General features: G+C 52.7%; 1 protein-coding gene across 1 annotated transcript; it reads right to left on the bottom strand.

Annotated features, from left to right (window-relative positions):
* Positions 1-6,062: 6,062 nt before the first annotated feature.
* TRIR (telomerase RNA component interacting RNase) lies at positions 6,063-10,498 on the bottom strand. Its single transcript, XM_030820719.1, has 3 exons — positions 10,041-10,498; positions 6,768-6,845; positions 6,063-6,492 (listed from the first exon to the last, which is right to left on the bottom strand). The coding sequence occupies exons 1-3, from the start codon at positions 10,383-10,385 to the stop codon at positions 6,385-6,387; spliced, it is 531 nt and encodes a 176-aa protein (XP_030676579.1). The 5' UTR covers positions 10,386-10,498; the 3' UTR covers positions 6,063-6,384.
* Between the last annotated feature and the right edge of the window lie 1,929 nt (positions 10,499-12,427).

Here is a 12,427-nt window from a genome sequence, read left to right as displayed (position 1 = left end):
TTGCAACCTCCACCTCCGGGATTCAAGCTATTCTGCCTCAGCCTCCCGAGTACCTGGGACTACAGGCGCCCGCCACCATGCCCAGCTAATTTTTGTATTTTTAGTAGAGACAGGGTTTCACCATATTGGCCAGGCTGATCTCGAGCTCCTGACCTTGTGATCCACCCGCCTTGGCTCCCAAAGTGCTGGGATTACAGGCGTGAGCCACCGCGCCCGGCCTTTTTTCCTTTTTTTTTTTTTTTTATTTTGAGATGGAATTTTGCTCTCGTTGCCAGGCTGGAGTGCAATGGTGCAATTTCGGCTCACCACAACCTCTGCCTCCTGGGTTCAAGCTATTCTCCTGCCTCAGCCTCCCAAGTAGCTGGGATTACAGTTATGCGCCACCACGCCCTGCTAATTTTGTATTTTTAGTAGAGACGGGGTTTCTCCATGTTGGTCAGGCTGGTCTCCAACTCCCGACATCAGGTGATCCACCTGCCTTGGCCTCCCCAAGTACTGGTATTACAGGCGTGAGCCACCACGCCCGGCCTTTTTTCCTATTTCTTAAGCACCTACTGCATGTCAAGCTGTTTCCAAATGTTGTCTCATTAACACTGGGTGCGGTGGCTCATGCCTGTAATCTCAGCACTTTGGAAGGCTGAGGGCAGATCACGAGGTCAGGAGATTGAGACCATCTCCTGGCTAACACGGTGAAACCCTGTCTCTACTAAAAATACAAAAAATTAGCCAGGAGTGGTGGCCTGCACTTATAATCCCAGCTACTCAGGAGGCTGAGGCAGGAGAATCACTTGAACACGGGAGGCGGAGGTTGCAGTGAGCCAAGATCACGCCACTTCACTCCAGCCTGGGCGACAGAGCAAGACTCTGTCTCAAAAAAAAAAAAAAGACCAAATGTTATCTCATGCAAATCTCACAACAGCCCTATGCCTGGCAAACTTACCTCAGTTCAATTAGAAGCTCTCTGTACCAAAAGAAACTCACAGAATTGGTGTCCAACCAGCCGGGCACGGTGGCTCACGCTCACACCTGTAATCCCAGCACTTTGGGAGGCCAAGGCGGGCAGATCATGAGGTCAGGAGATCGAAACCATCCTGGCTAACATGGTGAAACCCCGTCTCTACTAAAAATACAAAAAAAAATAGCCAGGCATGGTGGCCAGCGCCTGTAGTCCCAGCTACTCGGGAGGCTGGGGCAGGAGAATGGCGTGAACCCAGGAGGCGCAGCTTGCAGTGAGCCAAGATTGCGCCACTGCACTCCAGCCTAGGCGACAGAGCGAGACTCCGTCTCAAAAAAAAAAAAGAATTGGTGTCCAACCAAGAATCTGAAATGCGAGACAAACGTGTTCTCAATTTACAACAGCCTCCCTGCCCAAGCCTCTCATCACACTGTCCCCCGAGTTCAAAGGTCAGCACTTTAACTGACTTAACACAGTCCCCAAACGCAAGCCAACTTCTTCACCCTGGAAAGCACTAGCTGTTTTATTTTTTTTATTTTTATTTTTATTTTTTTTTGAGATGGAGTCTCGCTCTGTCGCCCAGGCTGGAGTGCAGTGGCGCAATCTCGGCTCACTGCAAGCTCCGCCTCCCGGGTTCACTCCATTCTCCTGCCTCAGCCTCTCCGAGTAGCTGGGACTACAGGCGCCCACCACCACGCCCGGCTAATTTTTTTGTATTTTTAGTAGAGACGGGGTTTCACCATGGTCTCGATCTCCTGACCTCGTGATCCGCCTGCCTCGGCCTCCCAAAGTGCTGGGATTACAAGCGTGAGCCACCGCGCCCGGCCTAGCACTAGCTGTTTTAAACAATGGCAAGGTTAGATTCTATGAATATTGCCCTTACTTTAGAACTTGACTCTAGAGATGCTTCTTTATTTTACCCCTATATGATAGATGAAGAACCTGAAGTACAGAAAGGCTTAGTGACTTACCCAAGATCACACAGTCAACAGGCACTAGAATAGTTTGAAGCCAGGGCTGTGTGACTCACCAAAACCTGGATTTGATTCTCCTCCCTCTTCAGACTTTTCTCAGGTCAGAGCGGGTAAGTACTGTAAAGGGATGTGCCTGGGCTTTCAGTCTCTCCTGCCTCTTGACACTAGAATAGAGGCTGAGATGCTGCAGGGCGACCTACTTCCCAGGCTTCTGTTGCTTTTTAAAGATCCAGTCTCTGCTGGTGGCTTTGGGGGAGGAGGAGGTAGGGATGGCTCCATTAGCTTCCTGTGTTCCCTCCCCCATACTCCATCCCCAAGGCCAAAGTCACACCTGGGCTAGCTTAGCATCCCCAAAGTAGGAGGGAGAGACCTTTCAGCCCATGTGCAAACTAAAGCAGAAAAACCTTATTGTGTGTTAGCAGGAAGTGAAAGAGAAAAGTTATCCTATTCTTTTTTTTTTTTTTTTAATTTTTTGAGACGGAGTCTCACTCTGTTGCCCAGGCTGGAGTGTAGTCACTGCAACCTCCTTATCCCCAGTTCAAGTGATTCTCCTGCCTCAGCCTCCCAAGTAGCTGGGATTACAGGCGTGCGCCACCACCCCTAGCTAATTTTTGTATTTTTAGTAGAGACAGAGTTTCACCATGTTGGTCAGGCTGATCTTGAACTCCTGACCTCGTGATCTGCCCACCTTGGCCTCCCAAAGTGCTAGGATTATAGGCGTGAGCCACCACGACGGCTAGACTGTTTTTTGTTTTTTTTTTTTTTTTTTGAGACGGAATCTCACTTTGTTGCCCAGGCTGAAGTATAGTGGCACAATCTCGGCTCACTGCAACCTTTGACTTCTCAGATTCAGGAGACTCTCCTGCCTCAGCCTCCTGAATAGCTAGTATTACAGGTGTGCGCCACCACGCCCGGCTTTTTTGTATTTTTAGTAGAGACAGGGTTGCACCACATTGGCCAGGCTGGTCTCGAACTCCTGGCCTCAAGTGATCCTCCTGCCTCGGCCTCCCAAAGTGCTGAGATTACAGGCGTGAGCCACCGCGCCCAGCCAACTTTTATTTTTTGTAGCAAGAAAGGTCTTGCTATGTTGTCGAGGCTGCTCTTGAACTCCTGGGCTCAAGTGATCCACCTGTGTCTCGACCTCCCCAGTCACTGGGATTACAGATGTGAGCCACCATTCTTGGCAGGGCGGGGTTTTTGTCTGTTTGGGTAGCTGACTTCACATAGCAGATGCTCATCATTTGTTATATGAGTCAGTGCTCCACCCCAACTTGCACAGACTGCATCTGGCAAAATCTGAGAGCCTGTGGTGTACAGGGGTGAGCCCACCTCAGCCCACTCCAGGACCACAGCCCTCTGCCTTCCACCCTCTACTTGCTGAGGCCGTGTTTCTCTTGAGTCTTGGTCCTCTTTTGATTGAAAGTGGAAGGAAGAGCCAGGCACAGTGGCTCATGCCAGTAATCCCTGAGGCCGCAGATCACTTGAGGTCAGGAAACCCCGGCTCTACCAAAAAGATAAAAATTAGCCAGGTAGGGTGGCACACTCATGTAGTCCCAGCTACTTGGGAAGCTGAGGCAGAAGAATTGCTTAAACCTGGGAGGCGGAGGTTGCAGTGAGCCGAGATCGTGCCATTGCACTCCAGCCTGGGGGCAGTGTGCCTCTGTCTCAAAAAAAAAAAAAAAAAGTGGAAGGAGGGGGCTGGGTGCAGTGGTTCACACCTGTAATCCCAGCACTTTGGGAGGCCAAGGCGGGAAGATGGTTTGAGCCCAGGAGTTCCCAACCAGCCTGAGCAACATGGCGAGACTTCTTCTCTACAAAAAATACAAAAAAAAATGAGCTGTGTCTGATGGCACATGCCTGTAGACCTCACCCAGGAGGCTGAGGTGGGAGGATCGCTTCAGCCCAGGAGGTTAAGGCTGCAGTGAGCTGTAATCTCACCACTGCACTCCAGCCTAGGCAACAGAGGGAGACTTTATCTCAAAAAAAAAAAAAAAAAAGTGGAAGAGGGCCCAGCCCTAAGCTGGGTAGGAGTGCCAAGGGTGCTCAGCTGCTGCCATTCCTGCCTGGGAAGACTGGGGTGAGCCTATAGCTGGAGACCCCCCAACGTTGCTCCAGGTCCAGCAGGTTTGAGGAGTTGGGAGGCAAGGGCATCTTAAAACCTGTGTGGGTTTGGTGAACAGGTGGAGCCAGGCAGCTTCTGGTTCCAACAGGATGCGCAGTGGAGCCAGAGGAGGGCATGGAAGGGCTAGGTCTGTGCCAATGATCATGTTCTGTAAGGTTGGACAGAGAACCTCCTCACCCTCTCTTTTAAAAAAAAAAAAATTTTCTTTTTTTTTTGAGAGGGAGTCTGTCTCTGTCACCCAGGCTAGAGTGCAGTGGCGCAATCTCGGCTCACTGCAAGCTCTGCCTCCCAGGTTCATGCCATTCTCCTGCCTCAGCCTCCCAAGTAGCTGGGACTACAGGCGCCCGCCACCACGCCCGGCTAATTTTTTTGTATTTTTAGTAGAGAAGGGATTTCACCGTGTTAGCCAGGATGGTCTCGATCTCCTGACCTCGTGATCCACCCGCCTCGGCTTCCCAAAGTGCTGGGATTACAGGTGTTAGCCACTGCGCCCGGCCAACCTCTTTCTCTTGAGGGTGTATGCATATGGAAGGGACAGACTCCAGCCTCCCTGGAAGGGCTTCAAGTAGCTAGAGGATTGAGTGGCCTTTCCCCCAGTGGAGCACACAGCCCCATGGAATCCAGCTATCAGCACTCCTCACCTCCTCTGCTGCCAAGATGCAGTCCCCTCCACTCCCCTCCTCAGTCTCCCAGGTTCTACCCTCAGCCCCCTTCAGTCTATTCCCCACAGGAACCAGAGGGATCCCCTGAAGATATAAAACGTATCATGTTGCTACCTCAAATACTCCCCAAAGCCTTCTCCTCACTTAAGAATAAAATCCCGGGCATGACGCGGTGGCTCAGGCCTGTAATCCCAGCACTTTGGGAGGCCGAGGTGGATCACCTCAGGTCAGGAGTTCGAGACCAGCCTGGCCAACATGGTGAAACCCTGTCTCTACTAATACAAAATTAGCCAGGCATGGTGGCAGGCACCTGTAATCCCAGCTACTCGGGAGGCTGAGGCAGGAGAATGGCTTGAACCCAGGAGGTGGATGTTGCAGTGAGCCGAGATTGTGTCACTGCACTTCAGCCTGGGTGACAGAGACAAGACTCTGTCTCAAAAAAAAAAAGAAAAAAAAAAAAGAATAAAATCCTGGGCCGGGAATGGCTCATACTGGTAATCCTAGCACTTTAGGAGGCCGAGGTGAGAGGGTCACTTGAGCCTAGGAGTTGGAGACCAGCCTGGGCAACATAGGGAGACCCCATCTCTACAAAAAAATTAAAAAACTAGCAGAGCATGGTGGTGTGAACCTGTGGTCCCTGCTACTTGCGGGGCTGAGGTGGGAGGAGGCCAGGAAGTTGAGGCTGCAGTGAGGCAGTGAGCTGTGATTGTAGCACTGCACTCTAGCCTGGGCGACAGAGCGAGACCATCTCCAAAAAAAAAAAAAAAAAAAAAAAATCCTGAATTCTCTCCCCCATAATCCATCCAGCCATCCTCCTCACTTATGAGGCCCCCATCAGGCCCAAGCCCTCTCCGACCTGGCTGTTTCCTCTGCCTGGGACTCTGCCTCACCTCCCTCAGGACTCTAATCAAATGTCACCTAAAAGACATACCCCCCTCCTCCCTAGCTGCAAAAGGGCTTCCCCTTTTTGTTTGTCTGTCTCCTTCTGTAAGGGCAGGGAGGGTGTGGTCTGTGTGTTCCCAGCTGTGGTCCGGAGCCTCGAAGAGCCCTGGCACATTATAGATGCTCCTAAGTGTCTGCTGAATGCACAATGCAACAGCTTTGGCCAAGCCAAAATGGAACTGTGAAGAGAAAGTGAGCCTAAGGTGGCATGGTAGGGATGCAGCAGTGAGGGGAGATAGGTCTTGGGGAAAGTCCAGGCTTACAGGAGGGGATGTGCCCCTGTCCTTCCTACCCTTTCCATATCCCACTCCTTACTGGGCCAGGCCCAGGCTTTGACAGGTACAATGCCAGCAATGGGGGGAAGACTTAGGTCCGACAGCGCAAAGAAGACAAACCAAGCACACAGCTCCGGCACTAAGTCAAGTTCTTTACTTCCCAGAAGTGATGGCTAAGGGAAGGGAGGAGGGTGAGAAGAGGAAGACAGAAAGAGCCAGAGAGAATGAGGAGGTGAGAACGGGGGGACAGTAAACCACTGTTCTATGAAGTCTCATGAGGCAAGTGCTCAAGGTAAAAAAAGAGTCCTGGAGAATCGTCCACGGCTGCGGGAAGCATCTCGGTTTCCTTCTGCTTTTAAGTCCTCTCGGGGAAGGCTGCCGCCGCCGCCGCTGCATTAAATAGTTATGTACATCGCAGAGAGTCCCAGGCCATGGGCAGGCGGGGGCGGGGGGGTCATTTCACCAGGGGCCGAGTTTTATCATCGTCACCGCACTGGTGAGCTTTGTACTTTTTCACTTCTGCCATGTACTTGGCCCACGCGTCACCTTTACTTGTTAATACCTGTGGAAGGGGGATACGGGTTAGGAGGGGGGTGCCAGGAACCAGGGTCAGGACTGCCCTGAGACAGGTGACCCATTCCAAGTGTCACCCGGAAGACTCTGGGTTTGAGCTAAAGATTGTAAAGTCAAGTTATCTGGGGACCCATTGACAGCCCTCCTACCCTGCCAGGCACATTCATCAAAGGCCTGGATACCAGACAGGGAGGGAGAAGGCTGGGCGCAAAAGCTGGAAGGGAAAGGCAATGAGGGTGGACCCCCTGCACCAAGCCGGCTCACCTCATCCTCCGTCTTCTGCTTCTTGGCTACTATTCCCGTCTTGAGGGCTAGTTTGTTCCCGCCTCTGCGTTTGCCCACCTGGGTGAAGGGACAGAAGACTGCAACGGTTACAGGAGCCGGGACCGCCCTTGGCGGCGCTGAGGCCCACTACACCTTCCTAGCCCGGCCTGGTGGCCCGTCCTGACGCCGCGCCCAGCTCCGCCAGCCGGCCGACCTGCGCAGCAATCAGAGAGGAGCACACGCGACTCAGCGCCTGCCCTGGGCCGGCGGTGCCCTCCCAAGGAGCAAGAAGAGTGCCCACCTCAGTAGGGACCAGCTGTGTTCTCACTTTCCACGCCAAGGCCTCATCCTCCCTAGCAGGGACCACAAGAGGTGGCAACAGCTCCCTTTATTGAGCACATACTGTATGCCAAGCCCTGTGCCAAGTGCTGTGGATGTATCATCTCCTTTCATTTTTTTTTTTTTTTTTTTTGAGACGGAGTCTCGCTCTGTCGCCCAGGCTGGAGTGCAGTGGTGCGATCTCGGCTCACTGCAAGCTCCGCCTCCCGGGTTCACGCCATTCTCCTGCCTCAGCCTCCCGAGTAGCTGGGACTACAGGTGCCCGCCACCACGTCCAGCTAATTTTTTGTATTTTTTAGTAGAGACAGGGTTTCACTGTGTTAGCCAGGATGGTCTTGATCTCCTGACCTTGTGATCCGCCCGCCTCGGCCTCCCAAAGTGCTGGGATTACAGGTGTGAGCCGCCGCGCCTGGCCATCTCCTTTCATTTTCACAGCTACCCTAAGATGAAAGTTAGAACCACCCCCTTTTTGACCAGGCGCGGTGGCTCAGGCCTGTAATCCCAGCACTTTGGGAGGTGGAATCGGGTAGATCACCTGAGGTCAGGAGTTCGGGACCAGCCTGGCCAACATGGTGAAACCCCATCTCTACTAAAAATACAAAAAATTAGCCGGGACTGGTGGTAGGCACCTGTAATCCCAGCTACTCGGGAGGCTGAGGCAGAAGAATTGCTTGAACCCGGGAGAAGGAGGTTGCAGTAAGCTGAGGTTGCACCAATGCACTCCAGCCTGGGCAACAAAAGCGAGACTCTGTCTCAAAAAAAAAAAAAAACGAAAAAAGAACCACCCCCTTTTCATAGATGAGGAAAGTCTTTCAGAAGGAGAGGTCATGCTAACAACAAACAATGGAGCTGATTCAGGGTCAGGTGGGTCGAAGCCTCTGGACAACATCCTTAGACACCAAACAACATTGCCTTCCCTGTGCCTAGCCTGGCATGGCCTCTTTGAGGGTGCAGCCAAAATGGCTCCTCAATGAACAAATGAAAAAGATGCAACGACGACTGCTATTCCCATTCATGAAGGGATTCCACTCGCAGGTGTCAAACCAACCCTGGTCCTGACGCTTTTCCTTCCTTACCCTTTCCTCAAAGAAAGTCTTTCTCTAGCCTTTCATCCTGTATCCCACCTTCTCCCATTGATTGAGGGCTTCCTGTGCTCCAGCAGACTTCACAGACAATCAGGCATTCAGTAACCTGTGCTGCTGGGACTATTTCCTTTTTTTTTTTTTTGGAGACAGAGTCTTACTGTCCAGGCTGGAGTGCAGTGGCACGATCTTGGCTCACTGCAACCTCCACCTCCCAGGTTCAAGTGATTCTCCTGCCTCAGCCTCCCGAGTAGCTGTGATTACAGGTATGCACCACCATGCCTTGCTAATTTTTGTATTTTTAGTAGAGTCAGGCTTTCACCATGTTGGCCAGGCTGGTCTCAAACCCCTGACCTCACGTGATCTGCCCGCCTCGGCCTCCCAAAGTGCTGGGATTACAGGCATGAGCCACAGAGCCTGGCCTGCTGGGATTATTTCACACCGATTTTCTTTTTTTTTAAGATACTTTCTTGTTCTGTCATACAGGCTAGCGCAGTGGTGCAATCACGGCTCACTGCAGCCTGAATCTCCTGGGCTCAAGCGATCCTCCTGTCTCAGCCTCCTGGGTAGCTGGAGCTCCAGGCATGTGTGGCACCATGCCCAGCTAATTTTAAAAAATTTTTTTTGTAGAGATGCGTTTTTGCCATATTGTCCAGGCTGGTCTCCAACTCCTGGGCTTAAGCGATCCAGCCACCTCGACCTCCCAAAATGTTGGAATTACAGGTGTGAGCCGCTGCACCCAATCCACGCCCATTTTTAACAAATGAAGAAACTGAGGCTTGCAGAGGTTAGATCACTTGCCCAAAATCACATGCTGGATCCAGAACTAGAGCCCCCAGTCTTGTTATTCTCAAGTCAACTTTTTCCTCCACGCTACAGGGACTTGATCTTAGCACCACAGACATGGCAAGCTCAGAGCCAAAAATCAATATATGCCCTATTTACTTAATCCAGAGTTTCTCAACCTGGCACTAATAACATTTTGAGCTAGATTATTCTTTGTTTGGGGGTGGGAGGGCGCTGCCCCACGCATGGTAGGAAGTTGAGCAGCATCCCTGGCCTCTACCCATAGATGTCACTAGCACCCCCTCCCGCAGTTCTGACAACCAAAAATGTCTCCAGACTTTGCCAAACGTGGGGGTGGAGGGAACTGCCCCAATTGAGAACCACCAGTTTAGCCCTTCCTGGAAGACAGGCTCTGTGCTAACCACTTTCCCAGGATCACCTCATAAAACCCTCACCACATCAAGAGATGCGATGATGTCTATTTTTGCAACTAGGGAAAATGAGGGTAGGCAAACCCAGATGCTCCAGGAAAGCAGCGATCTTGTCTGCAAGCTCACCACTGCATACCAGCACCTAGCACAATGCCTAGCACGAGGTAAATTGCTCAATAAATGGAGGTTGGTCGAATAAGATACAAGGAAGTCAAGCAATTATCCTAGGTAAGTAATTGTCCTTACACAGTACGTGGTCTGAGTCTAACGCATATAGCTCAGAGTCCAGACTTAAATTTACTCCCTTTCCTCACAATTAGTGGTGGTCCCATGACCCAAGGTCCGGGTACCACTCAAACAGGAATCCTGACATCCACGTTTCCTCATTCTCCACAGTGCTGATTCCAAGGCAATTCCTCAGCTCCCAGTTCCCAGGGGCAGGCTGCTGGAGTCCCCACTCCCGCCCCCAGACCCCAGTTGTCGGGAATCCAAGTTCCACATTCTCAGCGGGTGACCCGGACGGGCCCCTCATTCAGAACGGAAAGTGGACCTCGGTCCCGAACCCCCTTCACGGGCCCCGACTCCCGCTGCCAGGACAGGCCGTGGCGCCCGCCCCCACCCCCACGGCTCCTTACGAAGCTAAGTGTGGAGCCTGGACCGCCCTTCCTCTTCGGATCCCCGGGGCCAGCGGCGGCAGCCGACTGGTCGGGTCGCTGCGGACCCGGGGGCGGCTCCTCCTGCCGCTGCCGCTGCTCCTCCTCCATCTTCCGCTTGAACAGCTCCAGGAAGCTGCCGTCGTTGGCGAACAAGTTCACGCCGCCCGACACCGGGCTCGAACCCGCGCCCGACACTTCCTCGTCGCCGCTCTCGGGCGACGTCCCCGGTCCCGACTCAGCCCAACGACTCCCGCCACCGCCAACGCCCGCGGGGCCCGGCGCCTCCCGGCCCGGAGGCTCCGCCCGTCTCCGTCGGGCAGCCATTTTGTCGCCAGGTGCCGCGCAAAGGACTCCGGGAAGGCGGCTCCGGCCCCGCGCTTGGCGCCCGACTCGCCTGGTCCCGAACAATGCATGCCGGGAAGAGCGGTCCGGCCCCCCAGCGTCCGCAGCGGGGGCGGGGCGAATGAGGGAACCAACCTGAAGAGGCGGGGCTAGAGGGAGGAGCCCCCGTCTCGCGGGTTTTTTTGTTTGGTTGTTTTTTTTTTTTTCTTTTTTTTTGAGACCCGAGTTTCGCTCTTGTTTCCCAGGCTGGAGTGCAATGGCGCGATCTCGGCTCACCGCAACCTTCACCTCCCAGGTTCAAGCGATTCTCCTGCCTCAGCCTCCCAAGTAGTGAGACGGGATTTCTCCACGTTGGTCAGGCTGGTGATCTCCCGACCTCAGGTGATCCGCCCGCCTCGGCCTTCCAAACTGCTGGGATTACAGGCGTGAGCCACGGCGCCCGGCCTTGTTTTTTAAAAATTAGAGACGGGCGCCTGGCTATATTGCCCAGGCTGGCCTCGAACTCCTGGCCTCGAACTCCTGGCCTCAAGTGATCCTCCTGCCTTGGCCTCCCCTCCCAACGTGTTGGGATTACAGGCGTGAGCCATCGGGCCCAGTCTTGCTGTTTTGGTTTTTGGTTTTTGGTTTTTTGTCTTGTTTTGGAGACAGAGTCACACTCCGTCTCCGAGGCTGGAGTGCAAAGGCATGATCACGGCTTACTTCAGCCTCGACCTCTCAGGGCTGAGGTGATCCTCCCACCACAGCCTCCCGAGTAGCTGGGAATACAGGCGTGCGCCACTACGCCTGGCTAATTTAATTTTATTTATTTATTTATATTTGTGGAGATGGGGTTTTGTCATGTTGTCCGGGCTGTTCTCAAACTCCTAGGCTCCAGCAGTCCTCTTACCTCAGCCTCCCAAAGTGCTGGGATTACAGGCATGAGCCACCGAGCCCTGCCTCTCGGGTTTTCAAAATTCAGCAGTACTCGGGCTGGTGTTCCCCAGACAGGGGCTCCTGGAGAATGAGACTGTCGTCTGAGACTGGGGCTGTAGCTTGCTTTCTGGAGTTGGTTTCACTTGGGGCTAGGAACAGATTCGCTTTCCAGGGCTAGAATCCCCGTCTGACGACATCAAGAATAATCTCTATGAGGGGAAGGACCTCATTTGGGGCTGTGTGCTCAGCTGACACCTGGGAACTTGAGTCCCTAACTGGGGAATAGAGAGCATGTCTAGTCTGGGCCCCCCAAGTAGAAATAGGGGTATCTTTGGGTTGGGTACCCATCTCTGGGATAAAGCATGCATGTAAGTACCCTCAATAAATCCTATGTCTTATTCACTGGCTCTAGTTCTCTTCTTTGGCCTCTTAAACATGATGCTATCCCTACTGAAGTAAATATGGGTCGAGCATGACAGTTGGGACATGTTGCTCATTTCTGTCATGGGTCTCTGCTGCTTGTATGTAGAGCTACTGTGATGTCACCTCTGTTCCTCTCCTGCTATCCCCATGGAAATGGACTCTAAAGTCTAATTTAAAGATTTCCACAGTATACACACTTTGATATACAGTAGAACCCTGCCTCCCTGTAAGGTACATGGATGTGCTTTGGTCAAAGATAGGCCAGGGTAGGTATCCAGGCCTACATGGGGACACAGCTGGCTCTGTGGAACTGAGGTCCCCGTCTGAGAATCAGCTTACTTTTTTATTGTATTATTGTTATTATTACTTTATTTTATTTTATTTTTTGAGACGGAGTCTCGCTCTGTCGCCCAGGCTGGAGTGCAGTGGCGTGATCTCGGCTCACTGCAACCTCCGCCTCCCGACTTCAAGCGATTCTTCTGCCTCAACCTGATCTCGAATTCCTGACCTCGTGATCTGCCCGCCTTGGCCTCCCAAAGTGCTGGGATTACAGGCGTGAGCCAACGCGCCCAGCCTATTTTATTTATATATTTATTTATTTATTTATTTAGAGACGGAGTTTCACTCTTTCACCCAGGCCGCAGTGGAGTGAAGTGGCGCAATCTCAGCTCGCTGCAACCACTGCCCTC

This window comes from Nomascus leucogenys, chromosome 10 (assembly GCF_006542625.1).
Source record: "Nomascus leucogenys isolate Asia chromosome 10, Asia_NLE_v1, whole genome shotgun sequence".
Lineage (NCBI taxonomy): Eukaryota > Metazoa > Chordata > Mammalia > Primates > Hylobatidae > Nomascus > Nomascus leucogenys.
The sequence above is the reverse complement of the archived record's forward strand: the minus strand, read 5'-3'. Positions and strand labels throughout refer to the sequence as shown.

Bases quoted from the DNA above. Each gene is read 5' to 3' on its own strand.
- TRIR (XM_030820719.1), bottom strand. From the start codon at position 10,385: ATGGCTGCCCGACGGAGACGGGCGGAGCCTCCGGGCCGGGAGGCGCCG. The intron at 6,846-10,040 runs GTAAGGAGCCGT...CCCTTCACCCAG, and splicing joins CAGGCTCCACACTTAGCTTC to GTGGGCAAACGCAGAGGCGG. The intron at 6,493-6,767 runs GTGAGCCGGCTT...CCCCTTCCACAG, and splicing joins AGCAGAAGACGGAGGATGAG to GTATTAACAAGTAAAGGTGA.